The sequence below is a fragment of the Rana temporaria genome, chromosome 1 (assembly GCF_905171775.1).
Source record: "Rana temporaria chromosome 1, aRanTem1.1, whole genome shotgun sequence".
NCBI lineage: Eukaryota > Metazoa > Chordata > Amphibia > Anura > Ranidae > Rana > Rana temporaria.
The window spans coordinates 500,518,692-500,536,522 of record NC_053489.1 but is presented as its reverse complement, the minus strand read 5'-3'; the positions used below and the strand labels follow the sequence as shown (position 1 = coordinate 500,536,522).

At 40.9% G+C, this 17,831-nt stretch overlaps 1 protein-coding gene across 2 annotated transcripts in view; it reads left to right on the top strand.

Annotated features, from left to right (window-relative positions):
• Nucleotides 1-17,831, top strand: part of SCLT1 (sodium channel and clathrin linker 1) — a 274,496-nt gene that overhangs the window by 41,817 nt on the left and 214,848 nt on the right. For both annotated transcript variants that reach the window (XM_040330836.1, XM_040330841.1), the window contains exons 5-6: nucleotides 3,511-3,583; nucleotides 7,601-7,656. In XM_040330836.1, the coding sequence (XP_040186770.1) occupies nucleotides 3,511-3,583; nucleotides 7,601-7,656 (129 nt within the window). The remainder of the gene's footprint in view (nucleotides 1-3,510; nucleotides 3,584-7,600; nucleotides 7,657-17,831) is intronic.

Genomic DNA, 17,831 nt, shown 5'->3' with positions numbered 1-17,831 from the left:
ACAACTGTTTTTTTTTTTTTTTATTTAACTAAAAGTGTTTTTTGTTTTTATAGTGGATAACACAGTTTATTATATCCATATTGAAAATTAAAGTGATGAGCGCTAATTGAAACACTAAAAGTAAATAGTAAGACAGTAGATACTGATAAAATTACAATCTATAATGTGCAATCATGAATAACTCTAAAGATTATACACATATCACCAAAACACTAAACTGTGAAAAGTGTGAAAGTTCTTGAATAAGGTGAAATAAAAATAATAATGATAATAATGATAAAGTCCAAAATAAGGTGAGTGCAAAAACTAGTTAAAAAAAATCCTGCTCATGGATGACAATGGAACAATCTGGATGGATCTTCACAGGAATTGAGCTCACAGAGCGCTTACCTCCCAACAGCAGAAAATGCGCCTGGACAAATCCTCAAAACCACTGGTGTGGCGACTATGGCGTCCTCTATATGTAGAAACGATCCCGGTCCAAAACGATAAGCTCACCTCACCACGACAACCATGAGTATTACCATAAATGGAGTAAAGAAATGGAAACTCCCATCGTGAAATATGTAAAACTCAAACGGTTTAATGAAACTAGAGAGAGAGAGAGACTTGTAAAGCTCAACAAATGCAAACTGAATCGCCTCTGGGCGCTGTATCCATTTAATGGGTAAGGAACCCCTTGACCTCAGAAGAGATGGGTTTTAATCTTTCTCCTGAAGGCCAAGTGGTCCGACTCCAGTCGGATGGTGGTTGGTAGTGCATTCCACAGGCGAGGTCCCTGGACTGCAAATCTTCGATCTCCTTTGGACTTGTATCTGGCCTTGGGTATCTGGAGGAGGTTTTGATTGGTGGATCGCAGAATGCGATTGGGGTTATGGGCTTTTATTTTTTCGCATAGATATTGGGGGGCGTTGCCTTGAATACACTTATGTATTAGACAGAGTGCCTTGAAAGTGATTCTGTCTTTTACTGGCAACCAATGAAGGGATCTCAGTGAAGGTGAGATTGATTCCCATGGTTTTTTCCCAGTCACTAGTCGAGCGGCCGTATTTTGAACGACTTGCAGACGAGTGATTTGGTATTTGGGGAGTCCTAGATAGAGGGCATTTGCGTAGTCGAGTCTGGAATTGATGATTGTTCCCACCACGACTGCAATGTCCTCTTTCGGGATAAAGGGCGTGAGTCTGCGTAGTAGGCGCAGCAGATGGTGGGATCCGCTGACTACTGACCCTATTTGTGCATCCATTGTCATGTAGGTATCGAAAATGACTCCGAGACTTTTGACTTTGGTGCTAGGGGTGATAGTTTTACCCAGAATGGGTGGGGGAGTCCATGTTGACGCGGGGTGATTTTTCCGGTTAGCGTGAAACAGGAGAAGTTCTGTTTTCGAACCATTGAGTTTAAGATAACTGTTTGTCATCCAGTTATCTATTAGAGTGAGGCATTTCTCTAGTCCAAGAGAATGATCCTTTTTGTTGCAGATGTGGAAATACAGTTGTGTGTCGTCTGCATAGGAGTAAGCAACTAAAAACTTGCTTACAAGCAAAAACGAGTAAACGCCAAACAGACACTTCCGGTCGGACGGACGGGGTAGCACGTCACTTCCGGTCACGTCTAGAATCTTACGCGTTGCGTCACGTCACGTGACTTCATCAGAGGTACATCCATATTGCTGAAAAATTTGCAAACAACGTGAAAGGGAGAACTGGAAATCCCTTGTTTGGGAGACCTTCATATAATAAAAATAAAGGCCCCTGCTTCTGCGATACTGATCTAAATATAGATTTCATTAACTGTATCCTGTTAAAGCGGTAGGAAAGTTTTATTTATCCCGCGGGCAGGGTCACGAAGCTTGCGGAAAGGGCGCACGGCCGTGCCATTCTGCCGACTTGTATGTAAAGGCGGCAGTCGGCAAGTGGTTAAAAGAAGTTAGGAGTTCTTTAAAAAATAATAATAGTAATAATATTCACCTAAGTGGGTGCAGCATTGATGCTCCATCTGTCCCCTGCTGCTTCTAAGACTAAGAACTAAGCGATCCAAGACTGTTGAATACTCAGTTCTCAGGGGTTGATTTACTAAAACTGGAGCATGTGGTGCAGCTATGCATGGTTTCCAGTCAGCTTCTAACTTCAGTTTGTTCAATTAAGCTTTGTCAATAAAACCTGGAAGCTGATTGGTTACAATGCAAAGCTGCACCAGATTTTGCACTCTCCAGGTTTAGTAAATCAACCACCATATCTTAGGGCTTGTCTTAATGGCGCTCTGCTCTGCCCCTCTAGTGCTCACTGCAGCCCTGGGCTGTGGAGAAGGCTCAGTCCCCTGGAAGCTCAATGAGAGGCTGAGCCAGCTGCCAGTCCAGGCATATGGATGGATCTCGATCTTAAAGTGTTTGTTACCCTAAAAAAAAATGGATCCTGTTCCTTTTTAAAGTGTGAATAACAGCACAGTGCTTGTGTTGTGTAATTTGGCCTTTTGTATCACCTGAAATATCTGGCTGATCCTGCCTGGTTCTGCCCTCCGCTCTGTAAACTGACCACGGTTTATCATGACTGCTGAGCCCTGACACCGTGGTCAGTTTTTAAGCCTCCGTCATCCACAGCACTCCTCTCTTCTCCTCCCTCCACCCCCCACTCTCTGCCTATCAGCTGTGTCCGTGCCCACCCTCCCCCTCCTGCTGAAATAACTTGTTATTTTTCAGACAATCCCCTGTCTCTCATAATGGTATGTCTCCACTGTATATGTTTTATTAAAAAAACGCCTATCTATACCTTATTTCTTAGTACCGCTCATGTGACGGCTACAGCGTTGGGGGCAGAGAATTTCCCACTGACTTCAGTCAGGAGGAGAGGAGGAGAGATGCGGCCAGTCACGTAAGCGCCGTGCGGTGCTAGGAAATAAGGTTTAGAATGGCGTTTCGAAAAGTGGGTTTACAATCACTTTAAAATTGGGATCTTTCCAGCAGAGTGACGTCGGCTAACAGCAGACTGTAAGCCAGCTGTCGGGTGAAAATGGGTCACAGGAGAGCAGAACGAAGTTCACTTCTGTGATCCATAGGAGAAGTAGGGCCAAAAAAGTGTTGGCCATATTTCTCCTCCTTTAAAGCAAAAGGCAATGTGTGGGAGGAGGTTTAGATGCACTTTAAAATGTACCTGATGTAAATAATGTTAGGTAGGAGAGTGTGTTAAAGAGTCACACTTTTGTTGAATGCCTGGTCCTGTAATACAGAAAACTTTCAGCAAGATTATTTTTTTTTTCAACCCGCAAAGATTTGGGGAACGCGCATTGAGTATTAATTGTTTCTTTTTACTTTTGTAAAAAAAAAAAAAGCAACCGATTTTCTGTAAATATAATAGCCGAGCTAAACTGATGAACAGGATCAAGGGAGCAGATCAGATGAACTGCCAGTGGAGCGATTTAAAAAGACAATTCTCTCCCGTTAAGTCACAAACCTCTCAGAATTTTAACACACTTTCTAGATTTACCCTTCATGTGTACATTTCCTTTTTCTAGAAATGCGGATTTCCTAATTGGAGAATTCAACAAACATAGTGAAGAAATGAGTGAGCAACTCCGTTTTTATCAGGTATTTCCTATTTTCCTTATAATTTGGCAAAAAAGAACAAACAAATACATCCAACATTGAATTGTATAGTATATCTAGAAATATCTGATTTTCATAATGTTAGTCAATTTGTCTTTCCTTCTATTAGCCTTATTTACCTTCCTCTATTAATTAAGTCTGTTTGTTTTATAGAATGTATTGTAAAGTGTCTTGATTGGGCATAGCACTTGTTGGGCAGAACTTTTGACAAATCTCCTTGTAAACCCTTCACAGTTCTTCCCTTCTCTCTGCAGAAGAAGGAGGAATCTGAACTACCATTCATATGCTAAATAAGTATTAATATGGGTTCTGCTGCTTTATGGAGTTACAAGGACAAGCAGATATTTCCCTCTTCATTATATTTGAGGAAGCAAACATTCACAGACATTAGACCGTATCAGAGATTTTTAGATTTGTGAACGATATTTGAACAAAAGATCAAGACAGAATGAAACTGCCGTTTAAGTGCAGTATTGCTGAATCTATATACAAAAGTTTGAGCACTTCAAATTATATGTTTGAGATCCACAGAAATGTTCTTTGATTATCAAAGATACTTGCAGGCATTAGTAGGTGGCAGTTGCATTGTTAGCCCAACCAGCGTTTATAACTCAATATGTTTATTTGTGTGAAATTGCACAAGGAAATATTTTTACTAATTTGGCTGCCAGAACCCCCTTTTGCTAGATGGTCAGTCGTGCCTACACACCATCAGTTAAAAAACCGATTGTGTCAGAACGCGGTGATGTAAAACACAGCGACGTGCTGAAAAAAACGAAGTTCAATGCTTCCAAGCATGCGTCGACTTGATTCTGAGCATAAGTGGATTTTTAACCGATGGACGTGCCTACAAACAATTTTTTTTTTTCTATCGGTTAGGTATCCATCGGTTAATTTTAAAACAAGTTTCAAATTTTTTAACCGATGGATAAATAACCGATGAGGCCCACACACGCTCGGTTTTGTCTGATGAAAACGGTCCATCAGACCGTTCTCATCGGATTGACCGATCGTGTGTACGAGGGGCTTCAATCCTGTGAAAGGAGGTATATATCCCAGACAGTGAAAGATGGGGAATGGCGCTCATTTGGTTTAGAGCTGTTTCAGTGAGTTCAGTCCAGAGAGGAGCTTTGTTGGAGGGTGGCTTGACCAACTTTTATTCAAAATGAAAGACATTTCAAACAAAGGCAGTTGCCATCGCAAGGGGTTATCTGTATTGCATCAGTCCAACAAAAATTGTTCAGCCACCTGGCTATCAATCTCTGACCAGACTCCCCACACAGTCTCCTTTTAACTTGTCTGCTAGTTCACACCAGATGCTAGTACCCTTTTTAGCAAGTGATGTTAAGACCTCTGACTACTCTACTTTCTTACATGCAGCCTAATTGAGACCGGCAGGCAAGTAATATTGCCCCTGGAGGACATGGTATCTTTCAGGGATACCTTGAACTGATGTATAGATCTGAACCACAAGAAGATATGCAACAGCAGAAGGTTCATGTAAACCGGTGGTGGTTCTAACATCCATTTCAAAGATCGAGGTCTATGATGTAGACTCTACAATCTTCAACCAATCTGTTAAATCCAAGATCCTTACCCTAATGATAAATATTGGCCTGCACCTAAACAAAGTTGAAACCTACTACAGGCATACCCCACTTTTAAGTACACAACGGGACCAGAGCATGTATGTAAAACGAAAATGTACTTAAAGTGAAACAATACCCTTTTTCACTTCTAGGGTGTAGTGGGGGGTCAGGGACTGTAGTGGGGGTGTCAAGAGCTGTAGTTGAGGTCTCAGGGGCTGTAGTGGGGGTGTCAGGGGCACACTGGAACAGGGTGGGGTATGCTCTCGGAGCTTCAGCTCCTTCTACTGCGGCTGCAAAATGTCCGTACAGTACTTGTAAGGCACTTTACATACACTCGCAGGTATGTCATTACTCGCGAGTGTATGTAAAGTGAGTGTACTTAAAGCGGGGTATGCCTGTATCTCTTCTTCTTGTACCAAGGGGCTGAATCTGGAACCCATGGCTAGGCAAGAGGCTGTTGGGTAGGCTGCTGACTAGAAGAAGCCTGATTTGTAAAGGCAAAGACTTTAGTTTGTATTGCAATACTTGTTTCAGTAGCGAAACAACCTGCCTATCCGCCTGCCTTATGTTTTCCCACTTCCTCTCAGTCTCTTTTTTTCCCAATAAGGCTGCATCTGGCCAGGCCCAACATCTGTCAGAAAGAGGCTAATGATAGTCATATCTGTCAGAAGACTTATGTGTTGAGTGGTAGTCTTTTGCGGGGGACCATGATCTGCAGCCCCTGTGGTGATGGTTGGACTGACGCCTTTCTGAAAAAGGACATCTTTGGTTTTTGTGAGGGTTCTAATCTGTCTTTTGAAATCTAAAAGCTCTACAATCCAACTTGGCATGGCAAGATTTGTACTTTATATAGCCAGTACTTTGACACAGGAGTGAGAGGGTTTGGGCAGCGAATCTCTAATTTGGGGACTAGCAAAATAGCCAGCTGTAACAGGATGACCCGTGACACCCAGAGACTTTGTGAGGATGGGGGATACTCCTGTGTCAGCGTCACTGATAACTCTTGGGTCTGAGTCCACCCTGTGCCCTTTGGGCATGGGGTGGCAAGTGAATCATAATTCATGTATTACATGAGATGGGACATTAATAATAGTTCATATTGCAGGATCTTGAGAGATTGCAAGTTGTTGGTTAATTGTGACCCAACCAGTCAATAGTGACTCATCTCTCTGGATAGCCTAGTGACATGTTAAATAAGGCTGGCTCTTGAAAGGCCTTTAATTGTGTGATAACACTGTCTAAAGCCTATTGATGCTCAGAGGTGTGAATAGGTGTCAAGCTGTATGCGGAGACGGAACGTCTGCCTAGGGAACTCAGTGTGTGATGGTGTTTTGTTTGTTATGCTGTTAATGAAGGAATGTGCAGTGATTAGATGATGATAATTATAGGCCGGCGCCGACACGTCTGGAATGTTTAGTAATTAGTCTTGGTGTGTGATTAGGGGGGTGGAGATCTCCTTGTCCCTTTGAATACTGTCACATGATTGTAACTGCATAAAAAGCTGAGAAGAAACCATTAAAGTGTCATTAGATTTGAAACCAGAAGCACAGTGTCTCGTGTCTGGGGGGAATTCTTATGGGTCGTGTTCGTTTGCCTGATTGTGGAGTGTCGATAAGCTGTCTTGGATGGGATGGAAGGTCGTAAGCGGTGGTGATCGTTACACCAGCTAATATAGTAGCAGTGCCACAACAAAAAGCAACCATAGTGTTCAGATGGAGTTTTACCCCCCGCTCCTTGACTGACTACACACACGCCGACTGATGCGCATACCTGTAACACAATGTGCATCCAAACACTAAACGTCAGAACTATGCATGTGCCCCACACACATGTGGTCACCATCAGCCACCCTTCCATTCTTTTAGCTTTACTTAGACTATATCAGAAGAACAAATAGATACAGGTATGTCCCGAGTGACCAGCAGTGGGACTCCCTTACCTGATTTAGGAGGACTTTACATTTGTCCAGGAGCATTACCAGGGATTTGCCCCGTCTAGGTAATTGATGACTTACTTTTACAGAGGAAATGAGGGGAGGAGGAAAAAGGAATGCTTTGGCTGGGAAAGAAAAAATATATTTCTAGATAAACAATTCTATGAGGCTATAGGAAGAGGAGGAGACTACCCTCATAGGTATTCTGCCATGAAGTTTGCCAGGAAAGATCTCTTCTTTGAAGAAAGATAAAATCACTTTTATCTCCGCTTTCCAGAACAAAAAAATATTACCCTAACATTTTTTGTACATTTTTATAACTGGGAAATGACAAGTCCACTCTTAAAAATAATTTTCAGCCCAGGGATTAGAAAAAAAAAAAGCTGTTGTCATCTCAGACAATTCAAACGATAAACATCTAAAAGGTTGTCTTCTCTTTCGTTATTTTCATGTAATATTTGTTTCTGTTTTCTATAGGTACAAATGGGTGAAATGAGATTAAGGATAGAAAGCATAGTAAAAGAGAATGAGAAGTAAGTAAACTGACAGTATGTCAGCCTGTTTATATTACTGATACAGTAAGGCTTTGTTGATGTACCTTTCATTCCCATGAGTTAATCTTGTGTTCTTGCATGGAAGTGATAAAGCGCACAAACTATCATCACAGAGACATTCTCTACTGCATTATTAACTCAAACCTGAGTAAAGATTTATGTCTTTGTGGCATAGCAGAGCAATTGAACTAGTGCCATTTGTGATCATAATTATGTTCATCAATCTCCACTAAACGTGACGGTCGGCACAGATCATTGCTACAATGTTGTGGTCACCTCTATGACATCGGTTGGGTAGTTCCTGTTTTTTTTTTTTTTAAGCCCGGCTTCAGGAATTACAAAATAAAATCTTCCCTTGCAATGCCCCCTGCACTGTAAGGGTAAATGCTTGGTAACTCGGGGAACGAGGAATAAGATCGATACTTTACTTCTCACTATGGCACTCTTCTCTGCTCCAACTTGTGGGTGGTCCCTCACCATCCACAGGTAGATTGCAGGGCTATTGGCTCTGCATTGTATGTGAAGATGTCATTTTGTGACTATGGCAAAAAGTGTCTCAAAGACGAGGCTTCGGCAAGTTGATGGGAACCTGCCAGGGTAAAGAGTGTGTTAAAGGGGTTGTAAAGGTACCATTTTTCCCTAAATAGCTTCCTTTACCTTAGTGCAGTCCTCCTTCACTTACCTCATCCTTCGATTTTGCTTTTAAATGTCCTTATTTCTTCTGTCTATAACTCCACACAGTAATGCAAGGATTTCTACCTGGTGTGGAGTGTCGTGCTCGCCCCTTGGACTACAGGAGATGCCCACTAACACACAGCTCTTTTCTCTATCTGCAACGTAGAGAGCGTCCTGACTCTCCTGTAGTCCAAGGGAGGGGGCGAGCACGACACTCCACACCAGGGAGAAAGCCTCGCATTACGGTGTGTAGTTACAGACAGAAGAACAGGAAGTGAGGATTTCTCAGAAGAAAAAGGACATTTAAAATCAAAATCGAAGGACGAGGTAAGTGAAGCAGGACTGCACTAAGGTAAAGGAAGCTATTTAGGAAGAAATAAAAATGTACCTTTACAACCCCTTTAAGTACAGGCATTACACCTTATTACCAATCCCCTAGAGTTAAAAAGCATTTATCCCGTGCAGTGTGGTTCTGGGGGTGGAGAGGATGTAGACACTAAAAGGTAAGTTGGACTTTAAACTGGTTTATTTGGCTTTCACTTCAAATACGATTTATAAAGGTCCTAAAATGTAATTAGGTTTTGAGAGAAGTTTTAAAAATGCAAAAAGTTTTATAAATGATGCTTGCAGCAAATAACATAACACTAATTAAAGAAACAAATTTCAAATGTCTTTTGCCAAGGCCTAGCATGATTGTCACAGATGACACTGGTGCCTTCTCCATATGTTCTTAGCAAAACTAAAGTAAGAGCTATTTTTAAAAGTAAAATTTACATTACAATGTACTTTAAATGGGTCAATACAATACTAGGTAGGGAAAGTGAACCTGTGGTCATGCTATGGGAATTAAAGTGTATTTCCGCTTTTGCTGCCAAATTTGGATAAAACCTACTTTGATATTTGTTACGTCTTTGCGTTCACATAACCATATAAAATATATATTTAATAACTTCTGCTTACCTTTCACTTGCCTAAACATTCTACCTAGTTTTCCCATCTACAGTATGTAGGGAGCTGAGGAGTTATGTTTACCATAACGAAACCTGTCTGTACTGTGCTGACAGATCTCATTATCAGTTGTAAACTAGATGAGCACACTGGGGGGTTATTTACAAAAAGAAAATCCACTTTGCACTACAAGTTCACTTGGAAGTGCAGTCGCTGTAGATCCGAGGGGGACGTGCAAGGAAAATTTAAAAACAGCATTTTAGGTTGCACATGATTAGATGATAAAATCAGTAAAGCTTCCCCTCATTTCAGATCTACCCCTCAGATCTACAGCGACTGCAATTCCAAGTACACTTGTAGTGCTAGTGATTTGTAAATAACCCCCATTGTCTCTCCTTTAAAAAAGATAAACCTCTGAAGGTTTAAGTGGTACTTTTGTATAAGATTTCACTCTAAAAAATATTTTTCCCTGCCTGTCCCTTAATTGCACATTTACTTTTCCAAAGCATAATATAAACTGCCTATAAATTCCTATATATCATGTTGCTCCAAAGAAACAACTAGAAAGGTAGAAATATATATTTTTGTAATTTTTAGATATGCTCTGTGAATGGGAAGACATAACACATATGTACTGTGGGAAGGGGGTCTCAAAGCTGACTGCAAAAGTGGAATTACATTTTAAGGCTATTTTCTCAGCTGTCCACTTCAGCACATCGCATCAATGCCCTTTGCCTTACTCGATCAACACACAAGAGCGGATAAAAAAATATTCCTGCACTTTTTTCCACCACATTACACCACAACGCACGGTTTTATTAAATTCATCGTTTTTTGTTTTGAAAGGTCAGCTTACGAAGATTATCGAAAAGGTTTTGCCTCCTAAAATATCTCTAGCTTCTGTCTGATTACATGGGGAAATAAAGCTTTTAGTAGTTAAGAAGAAAGTATAGTATTTTCAATGTCCTTTGCACACAGCCAAAGTAAATGACGGTTGTAGTTGTGCCAGAGAGCCACAGCTACAGCATATTTTTGCCCATAGACATGCATTGCAAAGAGCGCTGTGCGTGGTTACACGTCCATAAGGCTGCATTCACACCTGAGCGTAGGTTGTTCGGTCGTTTTTTCGCACGTATTCATGCTTATTTGCGCGTTTGCATACAGCATCGTCTGACGTTTTTGTACTTCGACGTTTTTTATTTTAGCCAATAGGAAAAATTATCATCTTTTCATCACTTGTTGCTATGTTGGTAGATTTTTTTTATCTTCTGCCTGGGTGAAATGTTCTATTGATTAAAGCGACAAAACGCCCGTAGCAAACGCTCGTTGTCGCGCTAGTCGCTTGAATCTAGCGTTTCCATTACTTTCTATGGGAAATAGAAATGCTCAAAAACGCCCAAACCACCCGATTTGCGCGACAAAAAAGGGTCCGGAACTTGTTTGAACTTCAGGCGTTCGGCATCAGGCGTTTTGGAGTGGAGATGTGAACCATCTCCATAGGGAATAATGTATTTTTTCCCCTCTAGCGTTTTTAAGCGTCGTGCTTCAGGCAACAAAACGCTCAGGTGTGAATGCAGCCTAAAATGCTGCCACCCTCATTTGAACGTTCGCTGCCAAATGCAACAGGCTTTTTAATTTTTGCGTCTGCCACAAAGCATCATGGCTGTGGTATGGGTACAGCCCTAAATGACTGCATTCCCTGATTTAGGTATATGGTAAAACCACGGCTCAACTCCTTGCTTTTACTGCCCCCCAGTCGTTCATGTCCTAAATCTGCTTAGATTAGTAGTAAGAGGAAGCAGTGCCTTGGATTTCATACAGGAGATATACAGCTATGAGGTTGCAAGTAAATGACCCTCACATACATGGAAATGCACTGCTATTTTTCAGGAGGAACTTCAGGGAAAAGGGTAGATTTTTAAGGATATTGCTTAGGCACAACTAAAATTCCTACATGTTCCTTCTAACGCAACAAATTTTCACATTTCGAGTTCAAATGCACTTTAAAGTGGGAGTATACTCCCTTGGTTTATTTTTACCTATAGATAAGCCTATTATAAGGGGAAAGACGCATGTGGGAGAGATGTATGAGCTGCACACCCCGAAACAGATCATTTGGAACAGTCTCCCCAATGGGGCTTTTGACAGCATTGTAGCAAGGTCAAAAAAGTAGAATTTATTGATAATATAGGATTCTTTATTAAGAGAATAACAGATGTCACAGTCTAATTAAAATACAATATATAAATTCCGGCCAGATAATACAATACGTATTCCACAATATAGCATGCAAACAATTATATATAGATACAGTAATTATCTCCTAAACGTGCACCGTTTAGAAAATATTTAATTTAGAAGCATGCGCTCTGAAGGAACAGCATAATCGTGCCGTTCCTTCACAGCATTATGCCGTAAACAGTGACTCCTGCTCACATGCGCAGGAGTGACGTCATCGTGGCTCAGCCAATCATACTGCCGAAGCCCACAAACCTGGAAGGAAGACTGGGTAAAGATGGAAGCGCCTACAGTGGTGACCGCACGCTGCTGGAGGGCTTTATTTTTAGACAAGTCTGTCATAATGTGCTAGTATGCGTTGCATACTAGCACATTTTGACTTAAAAGAGAAGTATGTGAATATTTTTTTTTTCTAATCATACTTACTTGGTGAATCGATCTGATGCAGCATCTGTCCCCTGCCGGCTCTAAGGCTGAGAACCGAGTGATCAAGCATTGCTGATCGCTCGGTTCTCAGATCTCCCTAAGCAGTGAGCTGGTGACTGTGAGTCTCCAGCTCTCTGCTATGCCCCCTCCCCGTGCTCACTTGATGCTGGGCTGTGAAGGGGGCGATGGCAGCTCGCTAAGAGGCTGAACTGGGTTCCGGTCCAGGCATGTGGGCGGATAGCTATCTTATGGTTGTGGTCTTTCCCGAGCCTCGACTGGCTTTGTGACATCAGCCGATGGCATGCTTCATGAACTGTGATCTATAGGAGAAGTACAGCCAAATGAGCTTTCGCTGCACTTCTTCATTAAACTGCCTGGGGCCCAATTAATTATTTATTTTTTGCTGCGGTTTACTATCTTTTTAATGTTTTAAAAACGTGTTTTTAAAAACTGTGCTTGTATCCATTTGTAACTATGTGGTGAGTTATACAGTACTTGATCATTTTAAACACAGCCTCTGCCTCATGTTTTGCATTGCTACACAAGGGTTGTGCTTTACTGCTTCTTGCTAAAATGTAAGTCTATTTTTTTTTAAATTATTGAAGTAATTAAAAAAGCAAACACAGAATATATGAAAGTCACCTAAAGTGACTGCGGTAATAAGTCAAATGATGTTATTTCTGTAAACACATTATATTGCCCTTCAAATAACTATCCCCATTGTAATTTAATTTCAACACTCGATGTCTTCCGAGTTGAATGACACCCAATGGGTATCCTGTCAGTGCATGGCACTATGGACCCTTCACTGCACATGTGTCCCCCATTAAAAATGATGCAGAGAGCGGCTCTGAGATAATAATGTCAAAGCTGCTCTTTGCATCAATATATACTGCCCACTACCAGAGAAGGTCCCGAGTGCAAGGACACCCTATGTATTATGTGATCTTCTTAAAGTGGTTGTAAACCCTTACAGACCACTTTTCCCTACAGGTAAGCCTAGATTAAGGCAACGGCGCAGGCGCACTGAGCGTGCCGTTAGTGAAGATGAGCGCACCATCACTGACGGCTCCTGCGCGCATGTGCGGGAGTGACATCATCGCGGCTCCAGCCAATCACAGCGCCGGAGCCGCGATACCTGGAAATCACTCTGGGAGTAATGGTGGCGACGGAGGAGGTGAACAAGGGCCGCTGCGGGGGCTTCGATCTCAGGTAAGTACCTCACAACAAGCTAGTATGCTATGCATATTAGCTCATTATGCCTTTGTCTTGCAGGGTTTCTTTTTTTTTTTTTTTTTTTTTTTAGAGGCTTTACTTCCTCTTTAAAGACTTCTGGAAAAAGGATGATTAAACAAACCTTTAAGTGAGCTACACACTATAAGAAAATCAGGTGAACGTTCGTCCGATATTTCTCGATGTTTCACAGCAAATCGGAACCGATGAAAGAAAATGTGTACAAATGTTCTCATACGACAAAGGCTTTTTTCATTGTTTCTGATCAAGAGCAGTCTTTCTTTCTGATTTTTCTTGTACGAAACCAGTACAGATTAAACAAAATTCATTCTGTTCCCGTATGAGAAATTTTTTGGAGTTTGGCCCTTTCGGAATTTTCGTCCGCACATTCGGAATCAGCTGTCGAAAGTTGTGTGCAAACTATACAAAAATCGTATGAAAATTCTTTGGATGAAAATGTTTGCCCGATTTTTAATAGTGTGTACGAGCCTTAAGAATGAAAAAAATATATAGCATTGGGAAATGTGAGGGGGAAGGTCTTCGGGGATGCAGGAGTGAGCATTGGAGTGTGGAACGAGTGAAATGTCGAAATAAATGTATATTTTTGCACTAAGGGGATTACTCTCTCATACGATCTCTTCCCTACATGTGCTTTTTAAAGTTTTTACAACATATTCATTTTCTTTTATCCCTTCTAATTCTTTGCTTAGTGTATACAGAGTACAGCAAAAAATGACAAAAGCTGCTTCTGAAATAGCATTTAATTTGCTCCAGCTTTTGTAATGATAATGCAAACCGTTTTATCTGAAAAGCTCAGTTTAAAAATGGTAATGTGTTTCTGATTGTGAGCATGTCCAGCCTGTAATAGGATTGGCAGAACATTTCAGGTTGACAGGATTGGAGCATTTAAAGTGTGAAAGCATGAAATTGTTTATATATAAAAACTATTCCAGCAGATGAAAATATGAGGGCTATTGATGCTGTATGACCTGGTGTCATGTCTGTAGTGTCCTGATGTCACATTTGCTCTGGTATGTGACAAGTGCAAAACCTAATATCAGCTGTGGTCATACATAACTAGAGGGAGTAAGTCGGCTTGCTTCTCCCTGTAATTGTACTGTTAGAGGTAGATGACAGGCTGCTATTACATGTTCTGGAAGCTCAGCATAAAACACTTTTTAAGCTGCAGCTTTATTGTGCTAGATCATCACTGCAGGTATCAAAAGGCAGGGTCAACTATTGATAATTTTATAAAATGCTATATATTGCACTCATAAAAATATACTTCCAAGCCTTTACGGCTTGTAGGTCTGCACTGTAGATGGTCCAGTTCAAACTTTGGTCTAACTATTGTAATGAATATTTTTTACTTTTTGTCTCATTTTGTTCTTTCTTTAAAAAATCAATGAGAATTCATATGGCATGCATGTCTCAGACTGTTATAACTGCATCATATATAAGTTGTCCTTAGACTTCACAGGGAACAAACCATTAGATTTGCAGAAATGTATAATTATTTTAATTGTGGTGACTTTAATATGAAAGATTTATATCCCCCCCCCCCCTTCTTTTTTTTTTAGCTATTACTTTGAAGATGGCTCTAGCTGAGATTCAGAACTAAGCTACCCTTAAGGCCTGGCAGTTGCTGTATAGAGAACATAATATGACATTAGCATAACAGTATCACATAATAGAGACCTATGAGTAGTTAAGAGCAGTTGAAGTGAAACTAAGGTACTCTATCTTTTGTATGGGATCAAGAAGAGTTCATTTTGTCCCTTTCCGAACTTGGGGTATAAGCGGAAGTCTTCCTTTTGGACCCATAAGCCCACCAACCCATAAGCCCACCAAGTCAGGTGATAAGCCCTCTTCCCAATGAAGGAGTGCCCCCATGGCAAGTGCAGGATGTCCTGCAGCCTTTGCTGCTGCGTTGACCCATTGTGCTATTGCTGGGTGTCCAGTGCATTCCTATACCTTTTTAAGGAGAGGTAGGCTCCCTCCAAGCATACCTGCCCTTAATCTATCATTTATTATATATGTGCTCCGAATTTGAAGGCTCTCAAAATTTATAAGTTATGAATACAGTACACTAGGATGCCGTGAAGTGCCCCTGCAGTTTACGCAAATATTTGAAAATGTGTTCAAACTAAACCCCTAATTTTAACGTGAACTGTTAAGCCCTGTACACACAATCAGTTTGTCTGATGAAAACAGACCGATGGACCGTTTTCATCGGACAAACTGATCGCGTGTGGGCCCCATCGGTTTGTTTTCCATTGGTGAAAAATAATAGAATATGTTTTTTAAAATTTTCCTATGGAAAAAACGATCGTCTGTGTGGAAGTCCATCGGTCAAAAATCCATGCATGCTCAGAATCAAGTCAATGCATGCTCAGAAGCATTGAACTTCATTTTTCTCAGCACGTTGTTGTGTTTTACGTCACCGCGTTGGACACGGTCAGATTTTTGACCGATGGTGTGTAGGCATACCCCCCACTTTTCTTCTTTGTTCTCATCTGCAGGGTCCTGTGAGACACCTCTCTTTTTCCAGTTGTCTTGGGGAATTTCCTGGGGGCGCATTTCCATAGTACATCTTCCCCCATATGTATTTTAAGCAATTCAGTCTCTCTACTTATCTACTATCTGGTGAGATTTCGGTCACGTTTTTCAGGTTTCACTCTTTTGCATACTGTATTTTGTTATATATATGCAACAAATTATAACTATGTCCTTCTGATTTGATCTATATCTTTATCTATATTAATTATAGATGTTTTTTCAAGCCTTACATGAGCACTCATATTCTTTCTCCACTTCCAGTACATAATTAAATGCCATTGAATCATCTCCTGAGGAAGCTCCACCTAGAGCGAAACATGTCGAGAATTTTGGCCATTTTGTCTCATGTTTTTATCTTCATTTTTGTAATAAATCAATTTTGAATTGTTTTACTTATTTTGTAATGACCTGTTTCATTTTGGTTATTATAATTACTTGACACCGTCAAAGTCCTGAGGCTTGTGACCCCTCACCCTTTTCTCTATATCATCTGGTAAGCTATCTACTGACTCTGTGGAATCTATATCTGTGGTTGTCAGTCCTTTAGAGGCCATGATTTAAACCTCATGTCTCTCCCTTTTCTTTCCCACAAGGTTGCCTTTCTTGTGGATGTCACTTTGATTAGGAGGGTGTTGGAACCTGCAGTCTAATCCTTTTTCTCTACTCTAGGTAGTTTTGAAGCCTACATAAGTCCCAGGAGAGAGAGCTGTAAGAGAGAATTCTTCCAAACAGTTTATTATAAGCTGGGTCAAGAGTGGAGTGGGTACTAGTTGGTTACTTGGCAACATCTAGGAAGAAACAGGTGGATGAAACCACATCATGATCATTTTCCATATTGTAGCCAAAAAAAGAGATGCAAAAAGTTAGAAAAAATATATGCCTTACACCTGGATTCAAAGTGTAGGAATGCTTTCTCACAAAATGTAGTATGTTACGCATTTTTAAGAATTCTTAGTAAGGGAAGGGCTGTGATGACCCTCTCTCTCCAGTGCAGAAGACGGTTAGAAGTAGGTAAGTATTTTTTCCAATTTTGCCTCACAGGTGTTTTTTAGTGTTGTGCGTAAAGCAACCCATAGATGAGCCATGTTTTTTCAATTTAACCAGTAACTTGAACGAAAAAAAATAACTTGATTGCCCCATTCACGCATTCAACGCAGATGGGGAAATCCACCCCTCTGAGATATTGTATCCTGACGGTGGGGTGGCTTCCCCACCATCATAACACACTGTGAGTGTTGCAGTTTATAGGCTGCATCACTGATTGAGTTAGGAAAATCCAACAGGGCAGTTTTACAGAGGGCGATTGGTAGACTTCTGTGCAATCTCCCTGCCCATACATGCATCAAAGTTCAGCTGGTTCAGCAGGGAATTTAGATCCATGTATGACTGGCTTATGAGGCTGTCGAAATGTGTGGACCCCCTCATGTTACTACACCAAAGTACCATTTATACATATAAATGTATTGTTTTATTACCATATAATGTGCACAGTCGAAAAAGGAGCAATATATTAATGACTCTCTGGATGCGTAGGTGGAATATATTAATAGAGTCACTCTCAAGTGTTTCTTAACACCTCAGAACGTCACATTCCCCCGTATAACAACCTCTTACCAGGAGGCTCTCGCTTTACTCTTACTTATGTAAAGGCAGCTGTGTATGCTTAAAGTGGTACTAAACCCCAAGAACAAAATTGTAATCTGGTGATCCAGCCAGTAACACACTTCCTGTCTTAGGGTGTCTGAATTCTGGTTAAAGTAGTATAGCAGACACCTTTGGGCAGCAGCATAGTCAGTCTGGTGTTAGACTAGCATAGGTATTTAGACGGACATGACTGACAAAGTGACGTTTAAATCCATCTAACAAATTATAAGCAGTTATATTCTTTTGGGATAAAGGTTTTAAAATGAATTAAAGCTGACCATTGTAAGCACCTCTGGCAGTGTTGGGGCTCAATTGGATGGACGCTGAGACCCATTATCTAGCCACTATATTCAACAGCAGTTGGAGTGTCATGTATAGTCCCCATCCTCCTAACAGATTCAAACACACATATATGAACTGCAGTAGTTTAT